A 14403-nucleotide genomic window follows, 5' to 3' on the forward strand; every position below is an offset into this window, starting at 1 on the left:
TACTGGCTTGCTTCCCCTGGCTTGCTCAGCCTACTCTCTTATAGAACCCAAGACTACCAGCCCAGGGATGGTCCCACCCACAAGGGGCCTTTCCCCCTTGATCACTAACTGAGAAAATGCCTTACAGTTGGATCTCATGGAGACATTTCCTCAACTGAAGCTCCTTTCTCTGTGATAACTCCAGCTGTGTCAAGTTGACACAAAAATAGCCAGTACAAAGGGCCTCTGCCACCCAGAAGTGTCGGCCTAATACTGGGCCGGGCCTCCCTTACCTTACAAGGCCTTATTGTTCACCCTGGAGTTGTAAATCAAGATGATGAAGGGGAACTTCAAGTTCTCTGTTCCCGTCCTCAGGGTGTCTTTTCTATTTCACAAGGGGATAGAATAGCTCAGCTAATAATTTTGCCAAGCCTACATGGCTATTTTCCCTCCTCTGGTGTCCCTCGAGCTGCCAGAGGGATTGGCTCTACTGGAAATGATTCTGCTTACTTAATAATGCCTCTTGACTCCAGGCCATCCTTAGAATTAGTTAGAAGGGAAACAATTTAAAGGGATTTTAGATACAGGAGCAGATAAAAGTATCATCTCTTCCCACTGGTGGCCAAAAACCTGGCCAGTCACTCAGTTATCACATTCTTTACAAGGGTTAGGCTATCAGTCCTGCCCCACTATTAGCTCCCGTTCTTTGAGCTGGCAAGCACCTGAAGATCAAATGGGGCGATTCACTCCCTATGTTTTACCACTCCCAGTTAATCTCTGGGGGAGAGACATTTTACAGGCAATGGGAATGACCTTGACTAATGAATACTCAGCACAAGCTGTACAAATGATGAAGAAAATGGGCTATAAAGAAGGAAGGGGATTAGGGAAAGGAGAGCAGGGTAGACTTGAACCTATCCCTCAAGAAGGTAATAATGGGAGACAAGGTTTGGGTTTTTCCTAGGGGCCATTGAGGGCTCCATGCCCATACCATGGCTTACAGAGGAAGCTGTATGGGTTCCTCAATGGCCTCTCTCCTCTGAAAAATTAGAAGCAGCCACAAAACTGATCTCTGAACAGCTACGCATGGGTCATTTAGAGCCCTCTACCTCACCCTGGAATATACCTATTTTTGTAAATAAGAAAAAATCTGGCAAATGGCACTTATTACATGATCTTAGCGCAATTAATGCACAAATGTGCCTGTTTGGGCCAGTTCAGTGAGGGCTACCATTGCTCTCTGCCTTACCCCAAAATTGGGAAATTATAATTATAGATATTAAAGATTGTTTTTTCTCTATACCTTTATGCCCTCAAGATAGGCAAAGATTTGCATTTACCATCCCAGCCATTAATCATTTAGAGCCTGATCAAAGATACCAATGGAAGGTCCTACCTCAGGGGATGGCAAATAGCCCCACCATGTGTCAACTGTATGTGCAATTGGCACTTAAGTCAGTTAGAAATCATTTTCCATCATTACTTTTGATACTTTACATGGATGATATTTTGATTTGCCATAAAATTCACAGTTATTGCAAGATGCATACCCTATATTAATAAAAACGTTAGGGCAATGGAGATTGCAGGTGGCCACCGAAAAGGTACAAGTTGCTCGAATGGGAACCTTCCTAGGGTCACTCATTTATCCTGACAAAATTGTTCCTCAAAAATTAGAGATTCGCAAAGATCAACTACATACCTTGAATGAATTCCAAAAATTGCTGGGAGATATTAATTGGCTGAGACCATTTTTGAAAATTCCATCAGTGGAATTAAAGCCCTTATTTGATATATTAGAGGGAGATACCCACATCTCCTCCCACAGAGCACTTACCCCAGCTGCATGTCAAGCTTTACAAACTGTAGAAAAGGCCTTACAAGATGCTCAATTACAATGTATTGACGAGTCGAAGTCATTTGAATTGTACGTATTAAAAACCGCACAGTTACCAACAGCAGTCTTGTGGCAAAATGGACCCTTATTGTGGGTCCACCCTAATGCTTCCCCTGCAAAAATCATTGAATGGTATCCTAATGCAGTTGCTCAACTTGCACTTCAGGGGATAAAAGCAGCCATTACTCATTTTGGGAAGAACCTCATATGCTAATTGTGCCTTATACCTCTGCTCAAGTTCAAACCCTGGCAGCAACAACTAATGATTGGGCAGTCTTGGTTGCCTCCTATTCAGGACAAATTGATAATCATTATCCAAAACATCCAATCTTACAGTTTGCCTTAAGCCAAGGCATAGTGTTTCTAGTAATGACAGCCAAACACCCACTTGCGGATGGGGTGGTGATATATACAGATGGATCCAAATCTGGCATAGGTGCATATGTAGTAAATGGCCAAGTAACATCCAAACAATATAATGAGGCATCACCCCAGGTTGTAGAGTGTTTGGTGGTACTGGAGGTCCTTAGAACTTTCCCGGGACCGCTCAATATTGTATCTGATTCCTTATATGTGGTTAATGCAGTTAATATGCATGAAGTTGCTGGTTTAATTAGACCCTCTAGCAAGCTTGCTCACATTTTTCAGCAAATTCAGTCTGCCCTGTTACATAGAAGACATCTTGTTTATATTACTCATGTCAGGGCTCATTCTGGCCTTCCTGGACCCATGTCTCATGGAAATGACTTAGCAGACAAAGCCACTAGAATCGTGGCTGCTGCTCTGTCCTCGCAGGCAGAGGCTGCAAGGGACTTTCATAAACGCTTCCACGTGATGGCTGAAACTTTGCACCGCCATTTCACTTTAACCAGGAAAGAAGCTCGTGACATTGTCACCCAATGTCAAAATTGTTGTCAATTTTTGCCTACTCCTCATGTAGGGGTAAACCCCTGAGGCATCAGGCCATTACAGGTCTGGCAAATGGATGTCACTCATGTTTCCTCCTTTAGAAGAAATCAATATTTACATGTTTCCATTGACACCTGTTCTGGTGTTATGTTTGCTACACCTTTAACAGGTGAGAAAGCCTCTCATGTTATACAGCACTGTTTAGAAGCTTGGAGTGCTTGGGGCAAGCCCACAATCCTTAAAACTGATAATGGGCCAGCATATACCTCTACTAAATTTCAGCAATTTTGTCATCAAATGGATGTAACTCACCTGACTGGCCTTCCTTATAATCCTCAAGGACAAGGCATTGTGGAACGTGCCCACCATACACTCAAGTCTTATTTTATAAAACAAAAAGGGGGAGTTGATGAGACTCTGCCCTCAGTGCCAAGAGTAGCTGTCTCCATGGCATTCTTCACACTTAATTTTTTGAATCTTGACAAGCAAGGTCACTCTGCAGCTGATCGACATAGCTCAGACCCTGATAGACCAAAAGAAATGTTGAAATGGAAAGATGTCTTATCTGGTCTGTGGAAAGGCCCGGATCCTATTTTAATAAGATCCAGGGGAGCTGTCTGTGTTTTTCCAGAGTGAAGACAACCGGAACGACTCACCTGCAAGATATTAATCAAGGATGGTGTGGAAGATTTTGACCTCCCAAGGATTGCTCCTGATTCTGACAATGCTAAACTTGTCTCAGGTTCCTAATATGATGGGCGAACAGAGATGGGCCATTTTTCGGCTTTCCCTAAACCAATGCCAGTTCGCCATGATGCTATAGTTTTTCCAAAATTCTTTACTACTAATAAAAAACTGGATTTACCATATTTGCCATTTGACCCTTTACGGGTCCTGTTAGGAGAAAATCGCTCCCTCCAAGAACAGGGTTCGCTATGTTTTCAATTATCGCAAAAGGGGGACTGTATTCAGCTCAGTATCCGTATGTTAGGATCATTTAAGGATAGTGGGACTGTAAATCTCACCCAAACCCGAGGAAAAGGAAATAATAGTATTATTCATGTTACATGGTTTTTGTGGCAATCTACAGTCTGGCTAAACGGTACATTCCCATCCCCCAATTGGAATGAGATGGAGCGTCCTCATCAACCCAGAATTGCTCCCCATTGTGGTGGGGAGGACGAAGGGGAGTTGCCGCCATGGTCAGACAGCCAGTCGTCTGTAGCCAGATGGATTGATGAGCACAAATATTTTACCTTCTCCCCCAATATGTTGTTTGGGACTAAGAAAAGTTTGTAATGAGAACGGGCCTCTTCTTGCAGGACCGCAGAATGAGCCCTTACCACAAATGGCTACTTTGTGGGATTAATGGAAGCTGTACAGATCTTAATCCCCTTGTTTTCTTAAAAGGAGGTGCTGTAGGAAAGGCCATTTACAATGGTGTCTCCAATTATACCAGGATTGGAGTAGATGGACAACCAACAAGATATGTAATTCATACTGAAGAGATCTCTAGTTTAAATAAGACACAGATTAATCAAACCAGCTATATATCAACTCCAGTATGTGTCTATCCTTCCTTTTTGTTTTTAATCTAATGATTCATTTGAGAACTGTGTAAATGATTCCTGTTGGATTTCTCAATGTGTTGGGATGCAACAAAGGACACCTGCGCCATGGTGGCCCGGATCCCACGTTGGATTCCTATTCCAGTGGAAACACCCTCCACCTTATCCCTGTTTCGACAAAAAAAAAAAAAAAAAAAAAAAAAAAAAGATTTCGGCATTACTGCTGCCGTGATAATAGCAATTTCAGCCAGTGCAGTTGCTGCTACAGCTGCAGGGTTCGCTATGGCTGACACGGTCCAAACAGGCACAAAATTAAATCAGCTTTCAGTCGAAGTGACTGATGTCATCAATGTCCAAACTTCTGCTAGTGCCCAGCTGAAGGGAGGGCTGATGATTTTGAATCAGCGCCTTGATCTGGTTGAGGAACAAATAGGTGTTCTATACCAGTTGGCCCAGTTGGGTTGTGAAAGAAAATTGGGCACTCTGTGTATTACCAGTGTTCAATATAAAAATTTTACTCGTGCAGCTAATCTGTCTAGACAGCTTTCCTTGTATCTTGCAGGAAATTGGTCCGAAGGATTCAATGAGACTCTTGAGGCCCTGAGGGTGGGAGTTCTAAGGATCAACTCGACTCGAGTGGACCTGTCATTGACAGAGGGCCTCTCCTCCTGGATTTCATCTGCATTTTCTTATTTTAAGGAATGGGTGGGGTAGTTTTATTTGGTGCTGCCATGTGCTGTGGGCTTGTGTTCATGCTCTGGTTGGTCTGCAAGCTCAGAGCCCAACAAAAACGTGACAAGGTCGTCAGTGCTCAAGCACTTGCGGCCATTGAACAAGGGGCCTCCCCCGAAATCTGGTTATCTATGTTGAAATAATTAATGTTGTGGTGATAAGTTTAGGAACATCATGATCAGCCCTTGCACACCGCTGAGGTCTCCTCATTGCACGCGGTAGGGTGGTCTTGGATCCTTCTTCCTTATTACATTTTGCTTTGGCTAGCCTCTGATATAGAGTTCGCCCTAGGCCAATTCTAACTATAGCATAAGTACTGTGGTATCCAGAGACGGGCAACCTTCCTCGTGTGCAGACCAACCTAAGACATGGGGCCTGGTGGCAATAAGGTTTCCCTATGACGGGTAAGGCCTTAGCATTAGGAGTGACCTAAAACAGGAGCCACAGCCGATATGCATATCAACAACTCAGGCCTAGACTAGCCTTGCTTTAGTAAAACAAACTTTTGCTTTAATAAAACAAAGGGGGAGATGTGGAAAGCCGTGAGCAATCGCCATTACAAGATGGCGCTGGCTTCCACTATGTCTAACTGGTAAACAAGCAATGTGCGCAGGTGCAAGAGTGAATTCGTGCCAAGTCACTGCCCATCCCAGGGTGTAGCAATGAGGCTATGGGCGAGCAACAAATCAGGTGCTGACATGCCACGCTAAGGTGTATATAAGCAGCACCATTTTCTGGGGTTCGGGGTCTTCCTCCTGATGAACCAATAAAGCTTTGCTGTAGAAGAATCCGGTTGTCCAAGTGTGTTCTTGCTGGCGAGACATTAGCTCGGGACAGAGATTAAAGGTGTGCTCATAATAGACTCATAGCCTTCTGGAACCATTAACACAAATAATTCTTGCTTCTCTGTGTTTTCTGGTCATGGTATTTTAGCATATAAACAAAAAATTAGTATGACAAAGAAAAAAACTTGAAAATTTTGTGGAGACTTAAGTGGTTACCTTTGCTTCTGCAAAGGAATGGACCAAAAATAAAGGCAGACAGAAACTTTGAAGTTTTTACTTAAGAGTTACATTTAGCCATTTTTATTTCAATTTTTATTTAAAATACTACTCTGGGCCAGAATGTTGGTGCGTGCCTTAAATTCCAGCACTCAGGAGATAGAGGCAAGCAGATTTCTGTGGGTTTGGGGTCTGTTCTAAGGACAGCAAGGGCCACAGAGAAAAGCCCTGTCTCACAAAACAACTTATTCCAATTACTAAAGAAAGAGGTCATTAATTTGAAAAGAGAGAAGTGTAGGTGTGAGTTTGGGTGAAGAAATGTTACATCACTATAAAGTAACAAGTATGTTATTCTCTACTGGGCTGGAATGTCAGCAGTTTGCCCCTTTAGCTGGTTGTTCACTGTGTTACTTTGAGCATTCTGCTCTTAGACAGTTTGGTCCCCAGCACACTCCTGGTGGCTCATAGTTCTCTCTAGCTTCAGCTTGCAGGTCTGAAATCCTCCACCTCTCTCAACCTGCACTCACATGTACATGTTCACATACAGCCACACACATACACTGTTCTGAAAACAAAATTTTAAAAAAATAAAATAACCATCACAAAAAAATTCTCTCATAAAAGGATAATTCATTCTAAAATCAGCTGTCATAGAATATCACCAGTGAATAGTGATTCACCACCTAGCCTTTTTTTCTTATATTGCACTGTCCTAAGTTTTGTATTTAAGAATTTCCAAAATTTTAGAGAGGCTTGTGGAGTGAACAATCCTTCATTAATAGTATGTCTGCTCTGGGTATATGGACTGTTTGGTACTTTCCCAATAAAATGCTATAAAAATTATTTCGGTTTATTTTGTCTTCACCACTTCATCAAATATAAACTGCATTAGAAAGAACAAGGAAAAAAAAAAAAAAAAGAAAATCCCGGGTAGTGGTGGCACATGCCTTTAATGCCAGCACTTGGGAGGCAGAAGCAGGTGGATTTCTGAGTTCGAGGCCAGCCTGGTCTACCAAGTGAGTTCCAGGAAAGCTAGGGCTATACAGAGCAACCATGTCTCAAAAACAAACAAACAAACAAAACAACAAAAAATCAAAACCACAAGATGGAAATTTCTTGCACTTAGCTACTTTTTTATTCCACAAAGTGGAGTAAATGAGTCATTGCAATGTAGACAAATACACCTTGACAAAGGGCTCTGTGTGCTCTATTATTTTACAGAGCCACATAAGTGGGAATTTTTTAATGGTTTTCACTAACGGTTTAAAAGAAAACTTAGTATTTTGGGCAGTGACATGTTGTCTAAAATAGTAATGAAGGCACAGTACTCTTAACTAAAGACAAATTTAGTAAGGATTTAACTTAATATCAAGGCTAGATAAGGATTTCTAAATTCGTTTCTTAGGATCTAATCTACTTAAACTCGTGTAATATAAACCACAAATAACTTTAAAAATGAAAAACACTTCCCCCATGTTAAACATGGTATTTTTTAATACTGTGAAGAATGAGTTTTGATTTATATAAACTCTGCAGATTTAAACTCAGAAACGTTTTTTTAAGCTGCGTTAAGATAGTAAAAAACTTCTCAAAAATAAAAGTTGAATTTGTTATCTGGGTTAGCAGAAGGCCATACCAGGTCACAGATTGGAAGCATTAACAAGGCAGAGCACCATGGCTGTCAGACTGGGTCTCTGCACATAGTTTCCTCTAGGCTTCTTTCACAAGAGATAGCTTTGCTCCATTCATAATATAGCTATAAGCAAATAAGAACCCAAAGCTTGTGATGTAGCTGAAGACAAATGATTGCACATCAGTTACTGGGTTTGACCTACAGCACTATAAAATACACTGAATTAGTAAATTCTGCTTTTTTGAGCTGAATAACGATTTACATAAAATGAATATTCAGAATATGATTTTAAAAGCATGCATGCATACACAAACCTTTAGTTGTTCGTTTAAGTGAAGACCAACCCCAAGATTTGTGTCCACTGTTAAGACTGGACAAGAAGTTGACAGATTCCCACACACCTAAGGAAGGTGATTAAGCTTACTGTCCAGAACCCTTGATAACATATGCAGTGTTTTGATAATCTGAACATGTCAGGTCCTTCTAGTTCTTGCTTCCCTTTTTGATTAACACCAAAACTTAATGACAAATTATAAAATCATCACTTAGGCCTTTATGAAATTTACTGAAGACAAAAGGGATTTTAGTCATTTCACATTAATTCAGCAAGGCGATTTTATAGTCAATATTATTGCAACATAAAATACATGGCAGTCACTTGCAATTACACAGCAATTCACAAAAACTACACTATTGATTTCAATTAACAAGTAGCGCTTCATAAAAAATATTTTCAAAGGATGTCTACATTCACTTTATGTAAATATCCAGGTGGTAATCGTTACAGTCATGTAAAGACAGTACAAGTGTATTCTTCAAAGGTATGTGACTCCACTAGATTCCACTCAGTTCAGGTTCTTCAACAACTCATACTTTGGTGTTTCTGAATTTAACACATGAAAGAAATAACAAACCTCTTTTGAGTCTTTACTAACTCTAAATAAGGTCAAAGCTGCCCCAAGGTTCACAGAAAACAAAGATCTTAGTAGGAAAATGACAATGCTGCTATTAAATGACTAGTTGAAGTATCTCTAGTTCTAATAGCTAATAACCAAATGGCGCAGTTCCTAAAGTTTTTTTTCAGCTATGTAAGAACAGTTTAGCCTCTGACCTGAGCAATCACAGAACTGCAGGTGGCTATAACACAGGGAAAGATTTCTTCTAAGAGGAAATAAAAAGGAATAGGAAGAAAGAGGGTAAATAAGTCCATGGGGATATACAGATCTCAACATGGGTAACAATGTCAGTTACCTTTCAGATTCCCTACACAGGCTGTTACCTTCTGTGGAACGTAGATGCAATGAGATCCAAAAGTCTGTACCCAGGGTCTGAACTTAGTTAATGAGGATCCCAGCAAGACTCTCCAGTTCACATTCCTCACCTATTTGAATCTACCAATAGACCAGTTATATCCCTTAATAGTAATTTTTCCTTCTGAGAAACTTAAAAACTCTGCACACGTGCCCCACATACACCCCAATTTAGTCAGATTTGAGTTTTTTTGTTTTTTAAATTCCTCAGAAAGCAGCAACCAAAGTTGGCAAACATGAGCATTTCCATGGGCTGTGACTCTTCTACATACACCGTGCCTACTGTTGAAAGGTGGCATCTTGATATTCTGGGGACTCATTTGGCTGTTAAAAACTCACAAACATACTACAACTGGACCTAGATCCAATTACCACAAATGGTCCCCAATCTTAACAAAAACACAGATGCAGATGTAGCAAAAGCCATTACTGCAGTGAAAGAAAAGCCTCATGTGGTAAAAGATAGTATCCCTCTGCCATCTGGTACAGCTACTTCAATCAAGAAGAATTCTCAAGTCAAAATGTCTAACCGGTACTTAAAGCTAGACTTAGGCTAATTAAAGGAATATCCTTCACTGAGGTAATAATAATGAGGGCTTGCCTTCTAACATCACTCTGCAGAGTCTAGAAGAGTGGGGATTGGGGAGGATCACACAGGAGAGCAGTGGGAAAGCAAGGTCAGAACACTGGGAGGGAGGATGCTGGTACTTCTGAAAAGCAATGTGGCCCCCAGAACTCCTGTTAAGAGACAATACTGTGACAGTATATTCTTGATGAGTTGTACACAGAACCTCAACAGAGAATCAGAAAACCTGAATCCAGCTCCTGCTCTGCCAATAGTTAATAGTTATTAATACTTATGTTATCAAAACAGAAACATATTCTAATAGCTCTTCCAAAAATGCAAAGTAAAGTGAAAGTCTGCAAACACTGCAAATGAGCTTTTTTTTTTTTTTTTTAAGAATCTGAGACGACCAAATCTTGATGGTATGTTCTTCAGCTGGTGGCCACAGATGAATGTTTGTGTTTATTGTTTTTCGTTGTTTATTTGTTTGGGGGGGGTTGTTTGTTCGTTTTTTAAGTACTATCCAGCTTTCCCACTGTCTTTGCTATGCCTTTTCTTGCTTAAAACCAGGAATGCACCTAGGCACGAGGCTCAATTGGTAGTGTTTGCCAGGCATACACATGTGGTTCTGGGTTCAATTACCAGTAGCATAACACTGAAGACAGTACTGAGGTGGTGTAGAAGATGTAAGGTCATCCTCAAATACATGATGAACTTGAGGATGAGCCACATCAATCCTATTTCAAGGAGACAGAGGACCTATTCAGAGTTTGGTTGATGTTGGGACTTCATAAGACGAGGCAATGAGATTAAACATCTTTCCAGGATAACACATCCTTAATAGCAAGGAAAACCAGGGAGATGGGCAGTGTTGTCTATTTTACCCAAATACCTTCAGTCTCTATACAGAGTAGAATTTAGTTATTCTCTAAAATTGGCCATGAGAAGTTCCAACACAGCAAGGAAATCAATTTTATGATTTATGGTTGCATGCAGCTACTACAAGATGGGGGGGGGGGGGGAGAAATGGTATAATCCCATCACTGAGATACATCTAAAAACTTGTCCTCAAAACAAACTGGATAGATGACTCAGAGGTTAAGAGCACTGACTGGTCTTCCAGAGGTCCTGAGTTCAATTCCCAGCAACCATATGGTGGCTCACAACCATCAGTAATGGGATCTGATGCCCTCTTCTGTGTGTCTGAAGACAGCTACAGTGTACTCATATATGTGTGTGTGTGTCTTAAAAATAAAAAATAAAAGTAAAAAAAAATATGAGGTTGTTATATCCCATAGACAGACCATCACTGATAGGCTCCGATAGGTCTAGGATTTATTTATTTGGCTTTTAAATGTTTTCTGGTCTGCCAATTTTGGAATAAATCACATTTTCACAGATCTCGCTTACTCTAATAGTTACAAAGAAATAAAACACAATTATGTAAGTATCCCAAATAACTAATAGTATAAGCCAAAACTGCCCAGGATATCGAGTGATAAATGTTACTATCCAAGCAAAAAGTAAATAGCCTGTAAGGCCATATGAGCTTTTTTAGGGCTGGAATACACTTAACAGAAGAATAGCTCCCTCCAATAAAACCTGGCAGTTGGTTCTTAATATCACTGGTAACAATTTCCAAGTTAAGCTCGTTTGTCTTCTTGACTGTAACTATTTTCAATGGCCCACATGAACTATTGGGACAGGCAAAATGACCACATAGAAAAATAGATAGTAAACATGAAAATTAGCTCTCAGTCTCACAAAGTTTCTATATGATGTGCAGATATGTTCGGGAGAAATTTTCTTTTCAGCATTAAGGATTACATAAAGGCATCTAAGAGAACATATGAGAAAAACACTACGTACATTTTAACTCCAATCTTTCTGAGTATTCTATATACCACCAATGTCCAGAATGCTAAAGTCAGAAATAAGCAGCACTTCCCAGAAAATATGATCACCTGACCAGCAGTGATCAGTATGCCACAAAAAACGTCAGGGTAAGAACATCTATTCTTCCTGACTCTTGCTGTGTACAGCAGATACGTTTGCTAGAAGAACAAGGTTTTCTATGTAATCAAACATGTACTGATACTTTGGTAAACATTCTGTACTTGGCAGTTCCCACTCAGAAATTACACAACCCTCAATCTGCCTAAATCTATCAACCACATCTTCCTTTCAGAAAGCCATCAGAACTTTCTCGCTGGGACAATGTACACTTCAGCTTTTGTAGAAGACAATTAGTGTTTCCAGTGTGGATGTCTGCTGTTAGAGATCTTTCCCTCTTGGTTCAGCAGCAGTTTCTGGCTATCCTCTAGACTAGTCAAAAAGATGACTTCCACTTTTGTTTTCATTAAATACTGAATCCTAAGTAGAAACTAGTACTTAAGTAATAGAAAAGACCTTCTAAACCAGACAACAGACTGCAACCTGGGGTAACAGCAAGTGAGAAAAACATGGTACTATTTCTTAGAACTTGACTTTGTACTGCCTACTTTCTCAGGCTTCTATGGCTGTCATAAAGAACCTGTGAGAACTATTGGCAATGGAATCAAGTCCTGCCCTGGTCTTGAACCCTCTCCAGAAGTTAGTAGAAAAGATGTTGGCAAATACCCTGCATCAGTCAAGACTTCTTAGCAAGGAATAATAAACCTGTCTATAGACCAGACCTTGGGTGTCCTTTTACACAGCTCTTTCCTAAGTAATAGAAACATTCCCTCTCCCAAAGAAAAAGAACAAGTTCTCATCTTTTAACATTTTGTGAGACAGCCTCTTTTGGGAAGTGTATCTGAGACAGCCTTGAGGAGAGATTAAATACTCTTTCTACATAGATGCAGGAACTAGTGACACAGGGCTGGAAGGATAAAGCTCTTGCTTATATTAACAAAATGACAGTGAAAAGCATGGCATCTGTAGGAAACGTGGTCAGTTCCTTTTTACCCAGGGCTGGGATATCATTAAACTCCTTCCATAATAAACCCCTGGTATGCTACATCTTTGAAGAATCTTACATTTTACTTTCCTCGTGTCATGACAAAAAAAAAATATCAAAATACCTTTATTATACCTTTCTATGGCATGAATAGGGTTTCCTCATCCACTGAAAAATAAAAACTAAAAAAAAATCGGATTCTCCAAAAGGCACACACAGAAAGTCACACTGGTAATTAAAGGGTGTTTTGTTTCTAACAGTTCCTAGCAAGCAGACAGAAGCTGGTCATCCATCGTTATATACAGATATCAATGATCCATACATAAGTGAGGCAAAAGCAAAACAATCTGTCTGCACTTGGGCAATGGTGCCCTGATTATTTACCCAGACACATTAACTCTTCCTTCCCTTTTAATCATCCTCAGCTCCACACTAAGCCATGGATCACTGCTATGAGAACTCGGATATGAAGTAGCTGTTTCAGGAACGTTTTTCACAGTACTGCATACCATTAACAAGTGGTTTCTAATGAGCCTCAGTTACACACAGTTCCTCAACAAAGTATTTATTACTCCCACTCAGTGGTTCCCGGGGGCTTTGAAGTTAGGTCATACATAATTCTAGAAATTCCAGGAATCTTCTTTATCTCAGTGACCATCTTTAGCACCACCTGTTTACCAAGACAGAGATTACAAGAAAAACAATGAGAATACATGCTTGGACCTTCAAACTAAAACATGATCTGTTTTGGCTATTACTCTTCACACATGAAAGATGGTTCTGATTGTTTGCTCTACAAATATACTGACTCAGAACCAATACTCCTCAAAGTGTTTGACAGTGCTATAGCATCCAAGCATATCACTTTATGTGTTAATAAATATTTTGTAAATTGTCTATAGCTTTAACATAAAATTCCAACACTACCAAAATATCACAGGAAGCACTCTTAATAATAATGTTTGTCAAAAACAGTTTGAGCACCTGATTGTCTTGAAGATCTGACAAAGTTGGTCATAAGAAACAGATGTTAAACACACCCCACCAAGCCATCCAGCAGTCCCTGACAGAGCCTCACAATAGTGCTGTAAAGAAGAGCTCCACTAATCAAATTCTCAGTTCCGCGCTTCACTGGCTGCTGTATAAATAACTCCTCTGGAACTTCACTTGGTGAAAGACAAGGAGAGTGGTGAAGAAAAACAATGGAACCATAGGGCTCCAACCCCACTGGGTGGCACATGCCTAGGATCCTAGCACTTGGGAGAAGCAGGATGATGGGAAGTTCAAGCTCACCCTTAGCCAGAGGTTCACAGAGAGTGTAAGATTCAAGACTTCATCTTAAAAAATAATTGTAATTGTAAATACCATCAAATCTCAATCTCATTCTTAAAAATCCCAACTCTCCTCCACTCCTAGGATTGTGTCCTTTATGAGAAAAGTATGTAAAGTAAGTAAAAATCAGCAGTTAGGTTATGCTCTATGTAAAATCAGAATAAGCAGGTATCTCAAAGTTGTATTATATTTAAAGTCCCTTCCTGCTACACTGTATTAAATAAGTGAAAACAAAGAAAAATAACCTATCTTATAAAGAACCAATCCTAGAAATATAAATTGTCACAACGTATATCTATCACTGTACCTGATAATATATAAGGGACTGACACACATGTGTATTAGAAAAAGTGACATAAATTACCTCTACAGGAATCTCATTGCCAGGTGTTGCAGGTACACCAGTCATGAAGTCACTAGTAATAAAGGTTCGAATAACCACAGACCTCTGACATGAAGGCTGCTTCTGAAGTGGATCTCTATCGAAATGTAAAGGGGTCAAAATCACTGGCATCTGGCTGATTTTCCCAGCATACCCT

At 40.1% G+C, this 14403-nt stretch overlaps 1 protein-coding gene across 3 annotated transcripts in view; it reads right to left on the reverse strand.

Moving 5' to 3' along the window:
• Nucleotides 1-10917: 10917 nt before the first annotated feature.
• Gmps (guanosine monophosphate synthase) overlaps nucleotides 10918-14403 on the reverse strand; it is a 59803-nt gene continuing 56317 nt past the window's right edge. For all 3 annotated transcript variants that reach the window (XM_021157142.3, XM_021157139.3, XM_021157141.3), the window contains 2 exons: nucleotides 14229-14401; nucleotides 10918-13202 (listed from right to left, as the gene is read on the reverse strand). In XM_021157142.3, coding sequence (XP_021012801.1) covers nucleotides 13101-13202; nucleotides 14229-14401 — 275 coding nt within the window. In that variant the 3' untranslated portion in view covers nucleotides 10918-13100. The remainder of the gene's footprint in view (nucleotides 13203-14228; nucleotides 14402-14403) is intronic.

Source organism: Mus caroli, unplaced genomic scaffold, assembly GCF_978045245.1.
Source record: "Mus caroli unplaced genomic scaffold, Mus_caroli_1 scaffold_3, whole genome shotgun sequence".
NCBI lineage: Eukaryota > Metazoa > Chordata > Mammalia > Rodentia > Muridae > Mus > Mus caroli.